At 35.0% G+C, this 18,489-nt stretch overlaps 2 protein-coding genes across 3 annotated transcripts; both read right to left on the minus strand.

Annotated features, from left to right (window-relative positions):
• Nucleotides 1-62: 62 nt before the first annotated feature.
• LOC110865274 (probable protein kinase At2g41970) lies at nt 63-3,616 on the minus strand. Of its 2 annotated transcripts, XM_022114515.2 has the most exons (8): nt 3,341-3,616; nt 2,973-3,147; nt 2,503-2,747; nt 1,879-2,005; nt 1,545-1,800; nt 1,318-1,450; nt 870-956; nt 63-381 (listed from the first exon to the last, which is right to left on the minus strand). In XM_022114515.2, the coding sequence occupies exons 2-8, from the start codon at nt 3,079-3,081 to the stop codon at nt 265-267; spliced, it is 1,074 nt and encodes a 357-aa protein (XP_021970207.1). In that variant the 5' UTR covers nt 3,082-3,147; nt 3,341-3,616; the 3' UTR covers nt 63-264. The 2 variants fall into 2 exon arrangements, with proteins under 2 accessions (XP_021970207.1, XP_021970208.1); XM_022114516.2 differs by lacking the exon at nt 3,341-3,616 and having other exon boundaries at nt 2,503-2,764; nt 2,973-3,110.
• Nucleotides 3,617-15,515: 11,899 nt separating this feature from the next.
• Nucleotides 15,516-17,204, minus strand: LOC110863930. The gene is made up of 2 exons (XM_022113141.2): nt 16,106-17,204; nt 15,516-15,738 (listed from the first exon to the last, which is right to left on the minus strand). The coding sequence occupies exons 1-2, from the start codon at nt 17,111-17,113 to the stop codon at nt 15,676-15,678; spliced, it is 1,071 nt and encodes a 356-aa protein (XP_021968833.1). The 5' UTR covers nt 17,114-17,204; the 3' UTR covers nt 15,516-15,675.
• Between the last annotated feature and the right edge of the window lie 1,285 nt (nt 17,205-18,489).

The raw sequence follows: 18,489 nt of genomic DNA on the forward strand, positions 1-18,489 counted from the left end.
AAAAGTCATGATTGCTTCATTGTGCCTGCCAGTGAGATAATTTTATATGAATGATCCTTAAATACACCCAAAAGAAATTTCAATTGAAATATACTTCTACTCAAGTGATTGTGCTTGTATGGGGAATGACAAGGAATACACTTTGTAAAAAGAATATGTACAAGCGTATCTTGTATAACCGACAATTTTAGTATGATCTACCATCTAATAGCAGTTCTTTAGGGACATTTGTTGTCGTGCTTGATGGTCAAATGTTGACTAGGTTTAGGACTCTGAGGCTGGTTTTGAGTTAAGAAGTGGTTGCAACGCCTTCACCACAATTGTCAAACTTGGCCGGAAATCTGCCTCATACTGGACACAAAGTGCTGCAACCGCTGCCAACTGATCATCATAAACACATTTAGCTTCTGTTTGTTGTTCAACCATTTTCATTAGAGGTGATTAGTTGGGGTGGTTGAATAACATGGTCATGTTGAAACGAGTCAACTCTTCATATCGGTTTAAAAAACACTTTTTCTCGTCATTATTTAAGCTTTTATACATGATTAACAGTTGATTATAAATACATCAAAATATGGTTACAAAAGTATCTAAATTTTTGAACATAATAGTTTTGTAGATTGTATGCATTTAAAAGTTTTGTTGACTTTCAACCCATTTAACCATTTGACTCAATTCTCTTTCAGCAAAATATCATGATTTGACTCACTTGACTCTTTGAAGCAAAGCACTATTTGAATCAATATGTTATAACTTATAAGTAAATGGGCTGCATTTAACACATCCAACTATCATGTGATCGCTGTCCCGTTTACGTGTTAAATACACGACGGGACAATATAAATGGAGAACAAGGATATGAAGTGGACCTTAGCAATTGCCTTTGGTGGGTAATCGTTGTTTAAACTGGGATCAACACATTGCTTTACTTTATCCTCACTCAATCTTGGAGTTGCCTGTTACAATTACATGAGACTCAATATCAGTATGTGCGTAGAAGTTCCGTTTCCATTAGAAAGTCGAACATGATAGTTTAAAATAAACTGAAAATATTTTCATTTTAATGATTGGGAGCGTTCAACACACTACCGGATTTAAACAGAGAACATCGTAAGCACTTATTAACGTAGGAGAGAGAGTGAGGCGGTCATGCGGTTACATAACCGTGTTAGGTATCACATTTAAAGCAATAAGTACGGATAGTTCTCTATTTAAAACTGGTGTTGTATTACCCGTCCCTCTTAAGAGACTTGCATGTTTTAGTTAAAAAGAAATTAATTTGATACTCAAAATGTCAAATGTGCATGTGAGACACACCCATGTAACGAGAGACTGTTGTCCTTTCGGCAATGTGTGATCCACAGGTTTCCTTCCTGTCAAAAGTTCTAAAAGAATAACCCCAAAACTGTAGACATCACTCTTTTGAGTTATCTGTCCAGTCATAGCATATCTGAGTAAAAACATATGAATGTTTTCATGAAACTAATCAGTAAGTACCAACATTATGAACCGGAAAATCAGTGTTATCTGACAATAAGACTTACTCAGGAGCATGGTAACCAAAAGTTCCCAACACTCTTGTTGAATGCAGCCGAGCTGCGTTGTCAGAAGACAAATTGCTCAAGCTGAAATCGGCTATTTTTGTTTCAAAATCATCAAACACAAGAACATTGCTTGACCTTACATCACAATGTACTATTGGTGGTTGAGCCTTTTCATGTAAATATTCAAGACCTCTTGCTGCACCATAGGCAATTTTAACCCTCTGAGCCCAGTTGAGAACTACACCGCCCTTTCTCCCTAATTAACATAAATATATGTTTATTACCGTCAAATATCACGTACAAACATCAAAAAGGATGTTTGTGATGTGTTTACCGTGTAATATCTCATGCAAACAACCCATGGTTGCATATTGAAATACCAAGATTCGTTTGTTTTTCTCCAAGCAGTAACCACACAGTTGAGAAAAATACTCATTCTTAAGTCTTGAAATCATGGCTAACTGCAGACACCCAAAATTAAACAATATAAACTATAAAACCATATATTTTAAAAAAGAGCAAAATGCCATTTTCGTCCCTGAGGTTTGGCCACTTTTGCGACTTTCGTCCAAACATTTGTTTTTCCGCATCTGGATCCAAAAGGTTTGAAATCTTGCCATTTTCATCCGACTCGTTAGCTCCATCCATTTTCTCCGGTTAAATGAAGGGCATTTATGTCGTCTTATACATTTTTATTAAAATAAAAAACACTATAAGAAATAAACATCCACCTCTGTTGACTTTCTCCCCATCCAAACCCTTTACTCATCACAAAGATGTCCAAAAAGACGAAAATACCCCTGACATAACGTTAAAAAATGGATGTAGTTAATGAGTCGGATGGAAAGGACAAGATTTCAAACCTTTTGGATCTCGATGCGGAAAAACAAACCCTTGGACGAAAGTCGCAAAAGTGACCAAACCTCTTACTCTTTAAAACATAAAATGAAATTTTCACCTTGTCTGTAAAATCAGATTCAGAATCGGATAAAGAGCTCGTATCCAGCATCTTTATGACTACTTCTTCACCGGTGTTTAACTTTCCATGAAAAACCCGACAATAAGTTCCTTCTCCAATAGAAGATTCTGAACCAAAATTATTTGTCATCTTGTTTAGCTCATCTAATGAGAATGATGGTGCTTCAATCGTTGCAACTTTCTTAGGAGCCCCACCTCCACCGGTCCTCGGCTCTTTCATACTGCCTACATCATCATCATAACTATGTTTCATGGCAATTATGTAATGATCACATAGAAATACATCCATGACAAACCATATCTATCACCTTTTTAGCATCAAAATTCCTTGAAGATAATCAATCATATTAACCATAAAGATAAGTTTCACTTATTAACAACAATCCACATACATTATGGATATAATAATATCAATATGACACCATGTATGGACGGAGTTGAATTTCTTACCACCGCCATAAAGGGGTCCTCGAGGCGGTGCCGTTTTAAAATTGTTAGCTTTGCCACCGCCATCGGCAGCCTTCCCCTGATTTCGCCTCTTACAACAGCAAGTCATCATTAAAATCGCAGCCACAGAAAGCCCACAATATTCTCTCTTTTATCAATATGTTACCCAATCAGATCTCTGCATTCAAACATACAAATCAACCCTTTAAAATCCAGATCAAACAAAAGGAGCAAATTTTTCTTGGACCCAGTGAGTGAGGCATTTACGCAAACACCTTACATGCACAAACATTTAAACCAAAAAACAAATGGGGAAACGAAATAATTCGATTAAAACATGAAACTAATGAAGGATGAATGTAAGAACATACCCCATAACCACAAAATTGAAGCCAAATGGAATTGAAGAAAAAGGAAACAGGCAGGAAGAGAAAGAAAGCAGAAAAAGTATGAAGGATTCTTTTCCTGTTTCTCTCTCCTCACTCTCGCCGGATTGAGGATTGGAAACAGAGGTATGATGAATATCTCGCTCGAGGGAATCGGTTTCTGGTTCGAGTATTTTTATAAACCGCCAAAAACGGAGGCCAACGTCTACGTGCCGTCATCTTTTTACTTTGTTTTTCTACCGCTTGTTATTCGGATCCATTGTTCCTTTTTACAAATTTTAGGGACTAAAAACATAAATAAATTTTATAAAATAAGAACTATTAGAAGATACATTTAGGGATGTTTGTTATTCTTTTTCAAACAAATTAAATAAAAAACATTCACACTGAAATTGTTAAAACATAAGAATAGAAGGTGAGCTTGTACGAGGAAATCTATAACTGGGAAAATCCATTGGCTCAACCTAAAACAAAATTTGTCTATCTAAGACTTCAACCCATAACCTTCTATTTTGAAAGTCATGGGACTCCAACTAGGGGTGCAAATGAGGTGAGCCGAGCTCGATTAACTTATGAGAGCTCAAGCTCAACTCGGTTGTTGGTATTTTCTCAAGCTTGGCAACTTGAATGAAACGGTTTATATGTTTCACCACCTGGGCTTGTGGACCTATAAAAACCCAAACATGTTTGCAGGTTAAAGCAATATTTATACGGGCTTAAACATACACCTAAGGTGTGGTATCATCGTTTTGCCACATATCTAGTTCAATATGGTTTCACGGGTTTTGCTTCAGATAACTCGTTGGTTATTTACAAACGTGGCAATGACATGGCTTATTTACTTTTATATGTTGATGATATTATCCTCATCGAGTCTAGCCAATCTTTTCTATAACATTTTATTACAACTTTGTCTTGTGAGTTCGAAATGACTGACCTTGGCATATTACATCAATTCTTGGGTATTGAAGTTCTTCATCAGCATGGCGGGTTGTTTCTCACACAGAAATTTTATGCATCTGATATCTTGGCCCGTGCTAAAATACAAAATTGTAAACCTGCTCAAACACCCACAGATACCAATTCCAAACTTAGTGCCACAACTGGTTCTTTACTTGAAGACGACTCCTCTTATCATAGTCTTCCAAGTGCACTTCAATATTTGACTTTTACTAGACCTGACATTGCTTATGCCATCCAACAGGTTTGTTTGTTCATGCATTCTCCATGTGAACCACACTTCCAGTTCCTCAAGCTATTTTAAGATACATTAAAAGACCTATGGATTTTGGCATTCACCTGTCTCCCTCCAAATATGTCTCCTTAACTGCCTATTCAGATGTAGACTAGGGGGTGCCAGACTCTAGAAGATCTACATCGGGTTTATTGTGTATTTATTGGGGATAAGTTAGTATCTTGGTCCTTCAAAAGACAGCCAAATATCTCCAGATCAAGTGCCAAGGCAGAATATTGTGGCTAATGCAGCCGTTGAATTGTCATGGTTATGAAATCTGCTTCTAGAACTTCATATCCCCATACGACATACATCTATTATTTATTGTGATAACATTTCAGCTATGTACCTGTCTCATAACCCAATTCAGCATCAACGCACCAAGCACGTGGAAATCGATATACATTTTGTGTGCAAAAAAGTTCGACTTGGTGCTATTTGTGTCTTACATGTTCCCGCTGACTATCAATACGCTAACATTTTTATAAAGGGCCTACAACGACCATTATTTACACGATTCAGATCCAGTCTTTGCATTCGGCCAGCTACTGCTTTTACTGTGGGGGCGTATTAATGAATATATATATATATATATATCTTGTATATATTATTTGTATTTATTGTATATCTTTCCTTTTGTTTAGGATATTTAGTTTCCTTTATATCTCTATTGTATCTTTGTATATATATCCCTTTGGGTTATGAATAAAATCATCGAAGTATTTTATGAATATTTACGTTATTATCACAAAATAACTTCACCTTGTAATCAACTTTCTCGTTCAAATCTTCCAAGGTTCTTACCAACCAAGTTAGTTCTTGTGGTGTCATTGTTAAAGCTATGTACCTGGATCATATTGTTGACAAAGAAGTCGTAGTGTGTCGCTTGCTACACCATGATATTGCACTATTACCAATGAAGAAAACATATTCAGCTGTCGATCTTCTTACGTTCGAATCACTGCATAATTGTTAGTGCATTTATGTCTGTTCAAAGAATTTTGTTTTGTTCAAGTTCAAAGTGCAACAAATCGAGTGGAAATCCAAACGGATTACCACCCGACCCTAATCATTTCATTTGTTGTTGTGATTCAGGTCAAAGCATCGGATATTCGTCCGAACGGAATTTCACCCGATTCGATGTCATCCTATCTTTGTTGACTTTTGTTGACTCACTCGATCGGATAACTGTCGATTTAGTTGATTGTTAGTGATTGAACTAATCTTGTTGTTCGTTCGTTTTAGGTGATTCAAGAAGAAAACATCATGGCTGAAATCAAGGTGAAAACCAGAGAAGAGATTCTGAGTGAAAAAACATACCGAGAAAGAAATATTGCTTAGAACAGAATGGATGAAATGCAAGAAGAGTATGAGAGTGCTGTCATCAATAAGAGATGGGATAAGAAGCGAGAGTGCTATGTCAACAGAAATGGTGAACCTGTTGTTCCCAAAAAGGACATAGTTTTTGATGATGTTCTTTTAGAAATCCCTCGATCCGTCGAATACTATTCAAATGTTGGAAAGGATAAAACATATGTGAAAAAGTTTGAAAAACTTCTTAGAGATGTTATGACTTCAAGTCTGAGGAAGAGGGATGAAGAGAGAATGAAGAAGAATGTTGATGAGATGGTGAACAATTTGAAGAAAGTTGCTGAAGAAGCTAAAGACGAAGCTGTGAAAGTGGAGGATATGAAGATAGAAGAGGAAGATAAGGTAGAAGAAAGAGTTGTTGAAAAAGAAGCTGTTACAGAAGATTAGCAAGTTGAAGAAGCTGAGGAGAAGCTAGAAAGTTCGGGTGAAGTGAAGAGTGATGCTAGTGCTGATGATGAGAAAAAGAAAGATGCTGATCAATAAGAAGTTGCGGTAAACACCGAGGTGCCAATCACTGAGGTAAATTCTGATTCTGAAACTCAAATCAAAATCGTTGAACAGTGCAAGAAATGCATGGAAACGTGCAGTGCTTGTACAGAGAAAGACGAAAAGTTCAGAACAAGAGATATTGAATTTACTAAGATAGAAGAAGTTTTTAAAAATAAATACAAAGAAATGTTTGAAAATGAAAAGATTTTAAAAGAAAATGATGAAAAGATTTCAGGAAAATGTAAAAATTTAAAAAAGGAAAATGACAATTTGAAAGAAAATGTTTTAAAAATAACGGAAGAATGTTCTCAAAAGGAAAATGTTTGTCAAGAAATGAAAAAAGAATATGATTCAATAAATTGGCATATCACATTACAAAAGAGTCATATGAAAAGGTGAAAAGTGAAATGAAACTTGTTCAATCACGATTGAATTACTGTTCTGAAACAACTAATGTATTTAAGCGACACTATGAAATAAAGCAACAAGTTGTAAATTCTTACATTAAGGATGTTGCCAAGCTAAAACGTCAGATTGCTGATTTAGAACAGGATAATAACAAGTTAAAAAGTTATCACGCATCATCATATGTGCTTGAACGTATTTTCAATATAAAACCGGGAGATGGTGATTCTGAGAAAATCAAAAAGGGCATTGGTTCAGAATTTCATCAAGTTCCACCACCGGAAAAGTTTGCATTTTATGATGATGAAAAGGTCGAAAAAGCTTTCAACATGGTAGATCAATTGCCAGATAACATTGACGTAACCTATTCCAAATCTGATGATTCTAGTGATTCAGAGGTGGTAGGTAAGGTCGTTGAAAGTGTGTTGAAAGAAGAGTCAGTTGATACAGGTAAATCTGAATCACAGGATGAAAATGAAGGTAGTTTTCATGAAAAATATCTGAAAAACTCAAAATCTGAGAAAAATTTGAATGATGATTCAAAAGGATTGGTTTACACCATGACTGGATCGGACAAATTATTCTTAGATATTGTATTCCCGATTCAGAATGTGATTTCAGACAAAATTGACAAAGTTTTCAAAATGGTTGAGATCGAAAAATCTGAAATTCCAAAGTTTGCTGGAAAATGTCACAAAACTTTTTATAACAAACCTGGTTTCAAGAAGAAAAATTGAAGGCTGGGTTGGGTTATAAGAAGAAACAAAGTTGGAATAAAAATGAAACGCCAAATTATCAGACAAAAATGAATTTTGTTCATGGAACAAGTTCTGAAGAAGAGAAAGAACTCCAATTTAGACGACAGTCTAATGAAGAGTTCTATGCTCAAAAGAAAAAGCAACAACCACAGGTTAAAGATGTGTCCAAGAGAACATGTTTCAAATGTGATCAAACTAGACATCTTGCACGCAAGTGTCACAATCTGAAACCTGTTGATGTTGAGTAAAAAAAGAAGTCTGAAAATGTTGAGAAACAGAAATCTGAGAATGTGAAACAAAGGTCAACTAGATTTGATTCAAAACAAACTTGGAGGTACAACACAAACAAGTTTGCTTCGAATCAAACTTGGAAATCAAATCTGAATAGGTTCAATTCTAGACAGTCCTGGAATTCTCACACACCCAGATTCAGAACAACGCAAAGTTGGCGAACATCAGTTGATATGACAAAACCCCAACAGTTTTGGAAACCAAATGTTGTTCAAAGTCAAAATATTCAAAAAGATTCAAATTTTTACAAAAGAGGTACTCCAAAAGGTCAAACATGGTCTATTAAGAAACAAATAACCTCGGTAAATGATGAAAAAGTTGAAGTCTTTGTTCAAAATGACAAAGATTTTCCGAAGTTAAATGATGCATATTGTGTAGAAATGCCTAAGGTCCAACAGACCTGGGCTAATTTGTTCAAGTAATTCAATACTTTGAATGTGCAGGTGCTTCTGAAGAAAATCGAATGTCAACAAGAGGAATGTCGGAGCAGCCTGGCACGGGAAGAGGAGGCTGCTGAACCTTGTGTTGGTTGAAACAGGGAGTTTGTTTGTTTTCTGTATATAGATAAACAATATTTCAAAAACCCTAAAAAATTGAAAAATTTAAAACCAAAAATATGTTACTTGAATATGCCGAAATCCTCACGGCGGAACAAACATGATTAATTTCACAAGATTGAAAAACGGTTTTCAAACTGTAAAAGATCAATGTGTTGTAAATCATGGGGGTATTTATTGCTTTTCATGCAATTCGGTACACATTAAGCAGAAAATGGATGACGTGACAAAGCTATCAGTGTCGGTTTGTCAAATTTTCTTTAAATGGTTTTGCATTTTAGGGGGAGTAAGAATATTTCAGAAAATACAAAAACATTTGAAAAAGCCAAAAACATGATAAAATTCGAAAAAGAGTTTTTGTGTAAAAAGAGGAAATGATAGTACATCAGTAGACAATCACAGTACGCTAAAGAAATGAAATGTTTTAATGTGATAAACAGTCTCTCTGATGATATGCCAGTAGGTTTTTACACGCTTAGTAGATTGTTTTCGAGATATAAACCTAAATATCAAATACTTTACTTATCTCGTGGGGAACATCTCTCGGATATATAGGTAACCCCTGAAATCTTGTTTGAAGGGCTTTCTATTTCTGACATACTAGGTCTTTGTATGTGATGATATCTGGGGTATTATACCGGGACTTCTGAATTTGCGGGAGCAATAGCCTAGTCCTCGTATAATACTTTGCATTGCTTTAATCATAAAGCCCACCCTCAGCATAAAAAATGATGAAACATTGAAAAATGCTAATCATGTGCTGTTGAAGAAAAGATCCCCAAACGGGACACACCTAAAGACGAGTCATCATCTCTCTGATTTTGCGGAAGCAATAGCCTGAGCTCTCATGGTCTCGCATTACTCGCTTACAGATATCATTAGTGTACATTCACCTGTAAGACTGAATATAGAAGTCTGGATACGGGAGTATATTCTGAGGTGGGACACGCGAATAAGTTTAAGTCTTATAAAACACTAATCTCGTATCTCGAATCAGTTGAACTTTGTGTGAAAATTTGAGCGGATCAGTATGCTGACAATCTAAGTGAATTGTTTAAAACTTAAAGTGTTTAAAGCTCAACGGTACTAGTGATTTGTCATAAACTGATATGATCCTCTGACACGAACTCAAACAAAAATATTGTAAATATGTTTGTAAATATTTCTTTACTGCTTTATATTTCAGAAAATCCAAAAAGATTTTGATTTCACTTTAGTTCGACAACCGATGTCTGAGTGCTGAGTTTTAAAATCTTAGTATGCTGATTGTGTTTCTGTAAATAAAACAAGTTCATTAATTTGAAACTTGTAGTTTTAAAATCAAAAATCAAAAATAGTTTGTGATATCTCCTAGGTCATTAATTTGGACTTGGATGATTAACTGTGGGGGATTTGGATTCTTAAATTGTTAAAATCTGTTAAAAGAGCTAGAGTTTTAGATTCTGGATATTTGAAACATTGTTACTTATAAATGTTTGAGTGTTGCAGATGTGATTCCAGATTACGATCCCGATAGCTGAGTTTAAGGGGGAGTCTGAAGACAAGCTTGAAACAAGGGGGAGCTTGTATCCAGAAAGACAGGTGTCGATCCTGAAAGCACGGAAACTTAACGAAAGGGGGAACCTGAAGAAAGATTGATGGATGCCTACAATGTTAGACAATTTGGTAAAGAGCAAAAAGACTGATCAAGGCTGAAGATGTGTCATGCTAAAGATTAGACACTGAAGACTTCGTCAACATCCAAGGGGGAGTCTATTAGTGCAATATGTTTGTTGACTTCGTCTTGTATCAAGTCATGTAATAGGATTGTTAGATCAGGGCTCGTAGTACGAGAAAACAGGGTTTGTGTGTGATTAGGTGATTTCGCACGAAATTAACATTAGGTAATTTCGTACGAAATCAGCATGGCTATTTCATGCAAAATTAACCTTGTGCTAATTCCGTGCGAAATTACATCACCTATAAATTCCCTGATCTCCAATTCATTTGTAACTTTTCTGATTCGGTAACGAAGTGCTGCCGAATTGTCTCCAGGTTGTAAATCACTGTTAAATCAATAATAGAGACAATTATATATATATATATATATATATATATATATATATACATCAAGCTGTTTACAAGTCCGTTTCACTGATTCCGCCTTTGATTCAGATCTAAACTCTTCTTAACGATTCATTCAGGTCGCACAAACGATCCTACAATAATCGGCATCGCAGTGATCCCAGAGTTCAACATTTGACTCCTTCTTAAACTATAAACCAAGATTCGTTGTACTTTTGACACACAGTAGAACATGCCTAGTGGCATAGAGATGTGGTCTATGAGGCTATTGTAATCCTAAAGTCATATATATATATATATATGTCAGTATGGGTACTCATGACACATTTATTATGGTTTGTTAAAGTTTTGGAAAGTTGAGGGGTTAAAACTTCCTTTTCTACAAGGTTTAAGTTGAAGGACCATAATTGTCATTTCTGAAAAATGACTCTTAAGTACCACAAGTGAAAGTTAGGATTTCCCATAGGGTTTGTAAGACCGAGTTGAAGAAAAACCATCAACAACAGCAATTTTCGCCCTACGAAGCATACCAATACGCTTTGTAAGAGGCGCACTAAAACTCGATGAATAGCAAGCTTTGGTTCTTTCATTCTTGCACCATGTCCTCTCATTTTAGTGAGAGAGTAGAAAGAGAAATTCACCCACTTTTAGGAGTTCCTTTCGCGTTCTAAACGCTCTCGAGCGTTAGAATTAGTTATTTTGTATGTGAAGAGTCACCAAATTATGATAAATTTATAACATAATAATTGTTATTAATAATAAGTTTGAGCTTATTATAAGTAGAAATTAGATAATTAATATATGATATTTGTGATTGAGTGAAGAATGGTAAAAGAAATGAATGAAAATAATCAGATAAGTCATAGACCTATTATAAATTATGTGTTTGCAATTTGGTTTTAAAGTTTTTAGTTGATTAAATTAACATTTTAGTCCATGAGGTTTGACTCAAAATGTCACTTTAGTCTTAGTTTTTTTTCTTTCCTCTGGATCCCTGACGTTTGCAGTTTTTTGTCATTTTCGTCCAACCTGCTAACTTTGTGAAAAATGTTAGTTAACTCAGGGGTATTCTGGTTAGATTGCATACATGTTTTACTTTTGACATTTTCATCCAAAACTCATTTAGATATAAAAATATAAAATAAAACTACTAATGTTATAAAACACACATATATATATTAATATACAAAAGGATACTTTCGATTATGCTTACTTATAGACACCCTAGTTAGATATAATCATGCTATATGTGTTACTCTATTGGTATTTTAACATAGCAAAACTTAAATTAGCATGTCACCCCCAACCGATAGTGGAAACATCAGAGTGAGACGAACGAGATTTCTTAAAACATCATAACGTACTAAAATGACAATAAATTTAATAAACCATATTTCATTTCACTTCATACTTAAAAGAAATACATTGTCTCGAAAGAGAAAGTACAACAACTCGGGTCTAATCGTGACTAACATAAAGAAATACATAAGCGAAAAATATTTGGTGCGTTTCTAGTCCACCCAAATAGTTTTCTCGAGATTTCATCAATTTCCTGCAATATGTATTAAAGTATCCGCCAACTCAAAATAGGTCGGTGGGCATACAAGTTTGGTCTACATAGCATATATGATAAAAATCTCAAATCCAAACATGACAACTTTTATACTAAGTTTAACAATCATACTAACATGCATAACCTAAGTGTCAAATCAAAGTGTCCACTAGCGTAGTCTCGTCAACAAATGAATTAGACCGTTATGATAGAATACTTAACAATGACTCAACAATGGGCGATGTGCTACTCCTATAGCGCTATACATGTTAAGGTAAGCTCGCGAAGTTAATGACAAGTAGTTTGCAGGAATGTATTCTAGCATGTATAAACATCAAGTACAACAAGTAGCATGTTTCTAATGGATTGAGTGTTTCCGTAAGATTTATTGTGTGTGTCTTGCGAATTTGATAGATTACACATGTTTAACTCAAAGGTGGTTTAAAACGAAAAAGGGTCAAGTATACTCACGGTTTGCAAATGCTTTCCACAAAGTGAGTCTTGATGGTTTGGAAGGATGGAACATCGAGGTTATCCTAAAAGGATAAACAAAGGTGTGTGAGTCTATGGATTCATTGATGGAATGGATTCAGGCATTTTATAAATATGAAAATATACAAAATACATCTTTGTCTGAACACTTATTTGGACAGTATGTTTAGTGTGTTTTTCATGGGCACAAATTCACCCATTAGAAGTCCAAATTGAGGAACCAAGAACCAATATATTATTCACCTTAACACATAATATCCTACCATTATCTTGGCAAGTACCATGGTTTGGTTTTGGCTTATATATATATGTATGTATATAGTCGTAATTCTTAGTCTAAGTCATAGATTGTCATGCAAAGGTAGGATAAATCCTTCAACCTTGGAAATTCACCAATACACAAAACATTACAAGGATGCTTCGTATGGTCTTGGATGTGAATATAAGAACAAAAATGTAGAACCTCTAATTCACGAAGCAACCAAGTGGGTTTAACTAGACGAGTGCTCCAACATGGGCATGTTAGAGAATTGGTGTAGTTTGTCCACTTTGATCACTTGAAAGCTACTTGGTGACTTAAGTTGATAGATTAGGAGGTGTATTATCTCGAAGTTTCTGGATTTATACCTTAATACAAGGCTCCTAACAATGGAACTTGTTGGTACCTTGGTTTGGTGCATTGAGATCCAAGTAAACATTGTAACAAGTAACTAATACAAAGGTTTTCAATCAAAACAGAAAATAAACTCAACTTTGGACCTTAAAATGGTAATGTACCAACTTAGTTTACCATGATAAACTTGTGGTAACAATCTTAGAGGTTTATCCAAGTGAGATGAAGCAAGAATTCATGAAGAAGAGAAGAAAAAGTGAATTGAAAGCTTACTTTTGTTTACTTGAGAGTAATCTGCCCTAAAGTTGTAATATGATTGTTTGAGAGTATTTAGAGAGTGATTTGAGTGTGGAAAAAGTGAAATGAAGGTGTAGGACGCTTGGTTTTATAGTGGTGGATTAGGGCTTGTGTTTTAATGGAGTTAGAAGGTGATTGGAGGTGGAGAAAGTGACCAACCCGGATTCCAGAAACAACTTTTTGTGGATTAGGGCTGATTGCATCACGCGACGCCAGGGTTATCACCCACCGCGCGACGCGAAGATGAGTTTTCCCAAATTTATTTGCTTTTTGTTCAACTTTGACCGCTGGACTTGGTTTTGATGTTGTTTTAAGCCATAAACTTGTATTCTACCTTGTTTTTAAGTATGCAAAGTGTATTAGAGTATAGTATAAGTGTGACGTGTGTATAAATGATATTACAAATGTATAGTATGTCACGGTTTCACACATAAACATGTGTTTGATCATTGATTGTATAATAGATAAGTATGAATCTAACATGATAGTTATAAAATATGAATTTCCATTATGATTGAAGTCTCGGGATTGAAATGAAACAAGTTTATAAAATTAGAAAGTACAAAAGTACGGGACATTACACAACAAACCTTAAATCCATCTACCAATTTATTTCCACAAGATCTCTATGCTACCAATTTATTTCCACAAGATCTCTATGCTGCACTATCATAAAATATCAACAAAGACAAACAAGCAACAAACTGAACATCTAATATTTACTAATCACTAATCTAGGTTAATTACGTACCAAATTAAAATTCATAAAATACATAAAACGATTAATAAGCCTACATTTCCCTTAGGATTATTAGCACTTGAGTCATATCTTATCCTGGCAACACCGCCCTAAGCTTCAAGGTGCTTGATTTCATCAACAAGGACAGGCGATAGCCTAATAATCATACCGAAGTTGAGAGGATTGTTACGAACTAAACTGAACGATTCTTCGGTGGTGGAGGACTGGAGGTGGTCGGAGTATTGGTGCGGTTATGATGACCACCAACACCGACGGATTGACGAGCACCGACATGGGTAGCGGATGGGATTTGAACGGAAGACGGTTGGAGGGTGGAGTGGATGTTCCGCTTGACAGGAGCGCCGCCTCGGCCACGTCCGAGCTTGGCTGAGCCATCGTACATTATCGGATGGGAAAGTTTAGCGAAAGAGTAACTAATCTAGGTACGGAGGGGTTGAGAAGGCGCAAACCTGGATACCGTCACAAGGAAAAGATGCGAAAGAATCTATTTAGTGAACTGACGGAATTACCCCTGACTTAACAAACTGAGTTTTTTTGACGGAGTTAACAAAATGGACGAAATGACCAAGAATGGAAACGCCCGGGACTCGGGGAGAAACAAAACTATTTGGACTAAAAGTGACATTTTGGGCTAAACGTCATAGACTAAAATGACAATTTAGTCTTTTTAGTTTAACTTTTGAGATAAATTGTTTGTAACGTTATTTTGGATTTTTTTTAAATTTTAAATTAAATCACTGAGAAATTGAAATTGAAGTAAAAGTTGTCCTTTAAAAACAAATAAATAAACAAATTGGAGAAAACTATAAAACATTTTGCCAATCAAATTATTGATCTAAATCGACAACCACAGGGACCTGATCGTTCAATTTTTCCAAATAAGATTCAACGTGCCATTGGGTATCAACCACATAGACTCAAATTATAATTTACTCAAAATTTAAAGATATTTTAGTAATGAAAATCTATAAAACATTTTGCCAATCAAATTATTTTATTTTTGTTTCCTGTTATGCATTCTACAAACCTAAACAAAGGCAAATAAGACAATAATCATATCTTAAACATATTAAATTTTGGGACATGATATTTTGGTAAAGTATATTCACTCTATTCAAGAGGTGAAGAGTTCATACACTAAGATCCAAGTACAGAAATACCTGGAAATATGTTAGGTTATATTCAAAAAAGCAAAATTAATTATTAAATTATATGAGTTGTTTAATACATAATCAATTTTACAATCAATTTTACTTGAAACACGTAAATCTCTATAAACACTTGTGCTGGCTGTAAACAATTATTTAAATAAACGTTATTTAAGAAAAAAACTTAAATATATATATTTTCTGTACCATATCAATATTCGGAAACAAAGAAATTAATAAACATTTATTTATTTAAAAAGAAACCGATATAAACTCTTGATATCAATATTTAGGATACAATCTTCCCCATGTTGAAACAGCACATGAACCTTGAGCTTGAACTGGGTCTCCTCTGAAAAACACCAGAATAATAAAATGTTTAAATTATATCGTTATTTTTTCAATATGTATAAAAAAGCTAAAGAAAAAAAAGCAACTCTCCTCTATTCAGGCTTGGCTTTTAACTTACGGATGATCGAGTCCAAGTTAGGCTCGTTTAGAGCTTTAGTTTCAAAGCATTGATTCATTTTTCAAGCTCGAGCCGGCTCAAACTCAACCTTTTTATTAATTTTTATATATTCTAATAACTTTTTGATATAAACTCATAATTATTTTTTTAAATATTTGGAATTATTTTTTTCAAGCTCGAGCTGGTTTAAACTCAACCACGGTTAACAAGTCAACATCAAGTAGCTAACGATAGCGCTGATCTGACTTACATCAATCAATTCAGCTCCTCTATCTCTGTTTGAATTCCTTTTCTCAGTAGCTTGTTCCAATTCCGTCCAAATATGAGCTCCGATCACACCCGAGGACACCGACGTCGACTTTCGACCCGAAGTCGACGTTCGACCACCGTAACTCGAACCCCTACTTTTCTCAGACCTCTTAGATTCTTCTTCAAAAGCTTCACTATCATCTACACCTCCATACATTCTTTTCTCTTCCGGGATCCCAACAATACCCCCCTGACCAACCTGCATCTTACCACCATCGCTGTTTCCGATCAACGAGTTCTGAAAATCTATCGAAAAACACGCTTCACTGAGCTGAAAGCTTTGCATGGAATTATCTGGATTTTGTGGTAGATTCGAACTCCCCGTTAGCAACTCCATCAACTCATCTTGTCGCTGGTTACGATCCAAACCGGTCACTGGATGATCATCAGGCGGAAGCACCGAACCTTTGTTAGTAAGAACACATGAAAGATGAGCATCAAATTCACATAAATTACAATGGTACACCCATCCACTGTAACTGGGCTTATCACACAAATCACACTGGAAATCATAAACTGGCTTAAACTCGATATTAAGCGAGTGTCGATGCAAAGGGGTTTTCATTGACAAAGGGGCAGCTAAACATAAAGTATGGTAATAATCTGTACATTTTGAACAACGGTAGTAAAAACCCTTTATTGGGCTTTCGCAACTTTTGCATCTAATGGGGACTTTGGAAGGTGTAGGGAACGTTTCGAGGGTGAGATTGTGATTCGGGTCGGATGGATGAGTGACATTTTCGGGCATACTGAAGCATATTTGATGAAGGTAAAAGCCGCATAATTTGCACCTGTAGTAGAATTTACCCGGTGCTATGGGTTGTCTGCAGCCGGAACATACGGCGTCCGTGTGCGGGTGTAATTTGGTGTAGTCTAGTGAATGGTTGTGGCTGAAATGGTGGTACCGGAGCTCGTCTTTCTTGGACTCCATTTTTGATGGTTTGTCCATGATTGGATGTGTGTTTTAAACATTTTTTTTTGTGGTGATGCAATTTATTATTGATTTGGGGCATTTGGAGATGTTTGAAAATGATGGGAGGATGAGTTTATTTCGATGTTTTAGGTGGCCATTCGGCTGAGTTTATGATGGAAGGTCCGCCTTCTTTTCTTGGTGTGGAAAGTATATTCTTTGTGCATTTGTGGTTGGACGGCTTTTGTATGGTTTTTGTGTGTCTTGTTGGACGGCTTTTGTATGGTTTTTGTGTCTTTTTCTACCATATTTGGAAGTTATGGTAAAAGCATTCACATCTTGACATCTATACAATATCTCATAAAAGGTTTTCTTCCACACCTATTACATTACACTTACTTACATAGAACATTTCAAAAGTGAAGATATGGAAAAAAAAACCGAAAATCAAACCACAAAATAAATTTTTTTAAAAAATCAAATGTGCGTCAAACATTGGATGTCATGTTACGTAAAAATAAAACAAAAGATGTATCATCGTTAACACAGTATTATCACTAAAATATGTAGGTTAATCATCAATGTATGTGTTATATTATATTATATTATATTATATTATATTATATTATTTTATTAATGTTTAACTTAATCACCATACTACAACCATGCGAAATTTCTTTGACTCGTTATATATTCATTGTTATATACATTATATTATTAAAGTTTCACTTATTCACAATATATTACCATGATGTGGTTTCTATGTTTTTAAGCAACTAGTTTATAGATAGATGTTCCACCTCATTAAAAAAATGTCATTGTGTGATGTTTTCTATGGAAGATGTACGGCCCATATGTAGTTTCTAATGAGTTCTTATTTTTCTTGGTGGAATTATTTGAACCCAACCTATATGCATATACAAACACATAAGAACATGATATCACTGATATAAGATGACCATCATATTGGCCAAACATTTATTCTTCATAAAAACTTGAGTTATTTACTATATTTACATGTGGTTTTGTTCTAAATCACATTTTTGAAGCCTAAGTTAAAAAGTTGTATATTTGTGTTATGTGGCTTTACATTTGTAACAAGTAGAGGGTCTACCGTTAATGTATGTTAAATTTAATTAAGAGTAAATTACGATTTTGGCCCCTATGGTTATATCACTTTTACTATATTAGCCTAAAATATGATTTTTTAACATCTGTACCCCCATGATTTCTATAACTAACTATAACAACCCGCATGTTCATGCGTTGTTACCACTCGCTATACTCGTTACGCCTAGCACCAGAGATTCGGATCATAATGTAACTATATCGCATACATCGCTATTTCGCAGAATTTTCGCATATTACGCATACATTATCGCTATAACACATCGCATCACACACACCAACGCTCA

This window comes from Helianthus annuus, chromosome 6 (genome assembly GCF_002127325.2).
Source record: "Helianthus annuus cultivar XRQ/B chromosome 6, HanXRQr2.0-SUNRISE, whole genome shotgun sequence".
NCBI classification, from domain to species: Eukaryota; Viridiplantae; Streptophyta; class Magnoliopsida; order Asterales; family Asteraceae; genus Helianthus; species Helianthus annuus.

Coding starts and splice junctions, on each gene's coding strand:
- LOC110865274 (XM_022114515.2), bottom strand. CDS start 3,081: ATGATGACTTGCTGTTGTAAGAGGCGAAATCAGGGGAAGGCTGCCGAT. Junction 1,801..1,878: donor TTTGCATGAGATATTACACG/GTAAACACATCA, acceptor TATGTTAATTAG/GGAGAAAGGGCGGTGTAGTT. Junction 1,451..1,544: donor TTTGGTTACCATGCTCCTGA/GTAAGTCTTATT, acceptor GTTTTTACTCAG/ATATGCTATGACTGGACAGA.
- LOC110863930 (XM_022113141.2), bottom strand. CDS start 17,113: ATGGACAAACCATCAAAAATGGAGTCCAAGAAAGACGAGCTCCGGTAC. Junction 15,739..16,105: donor GAGGAGCTGAATTGATTGAT/GTAAGTCAGATC, acceptor GGTGTTTTTCAG/AGGAGACCCAGTTCAAGCTC.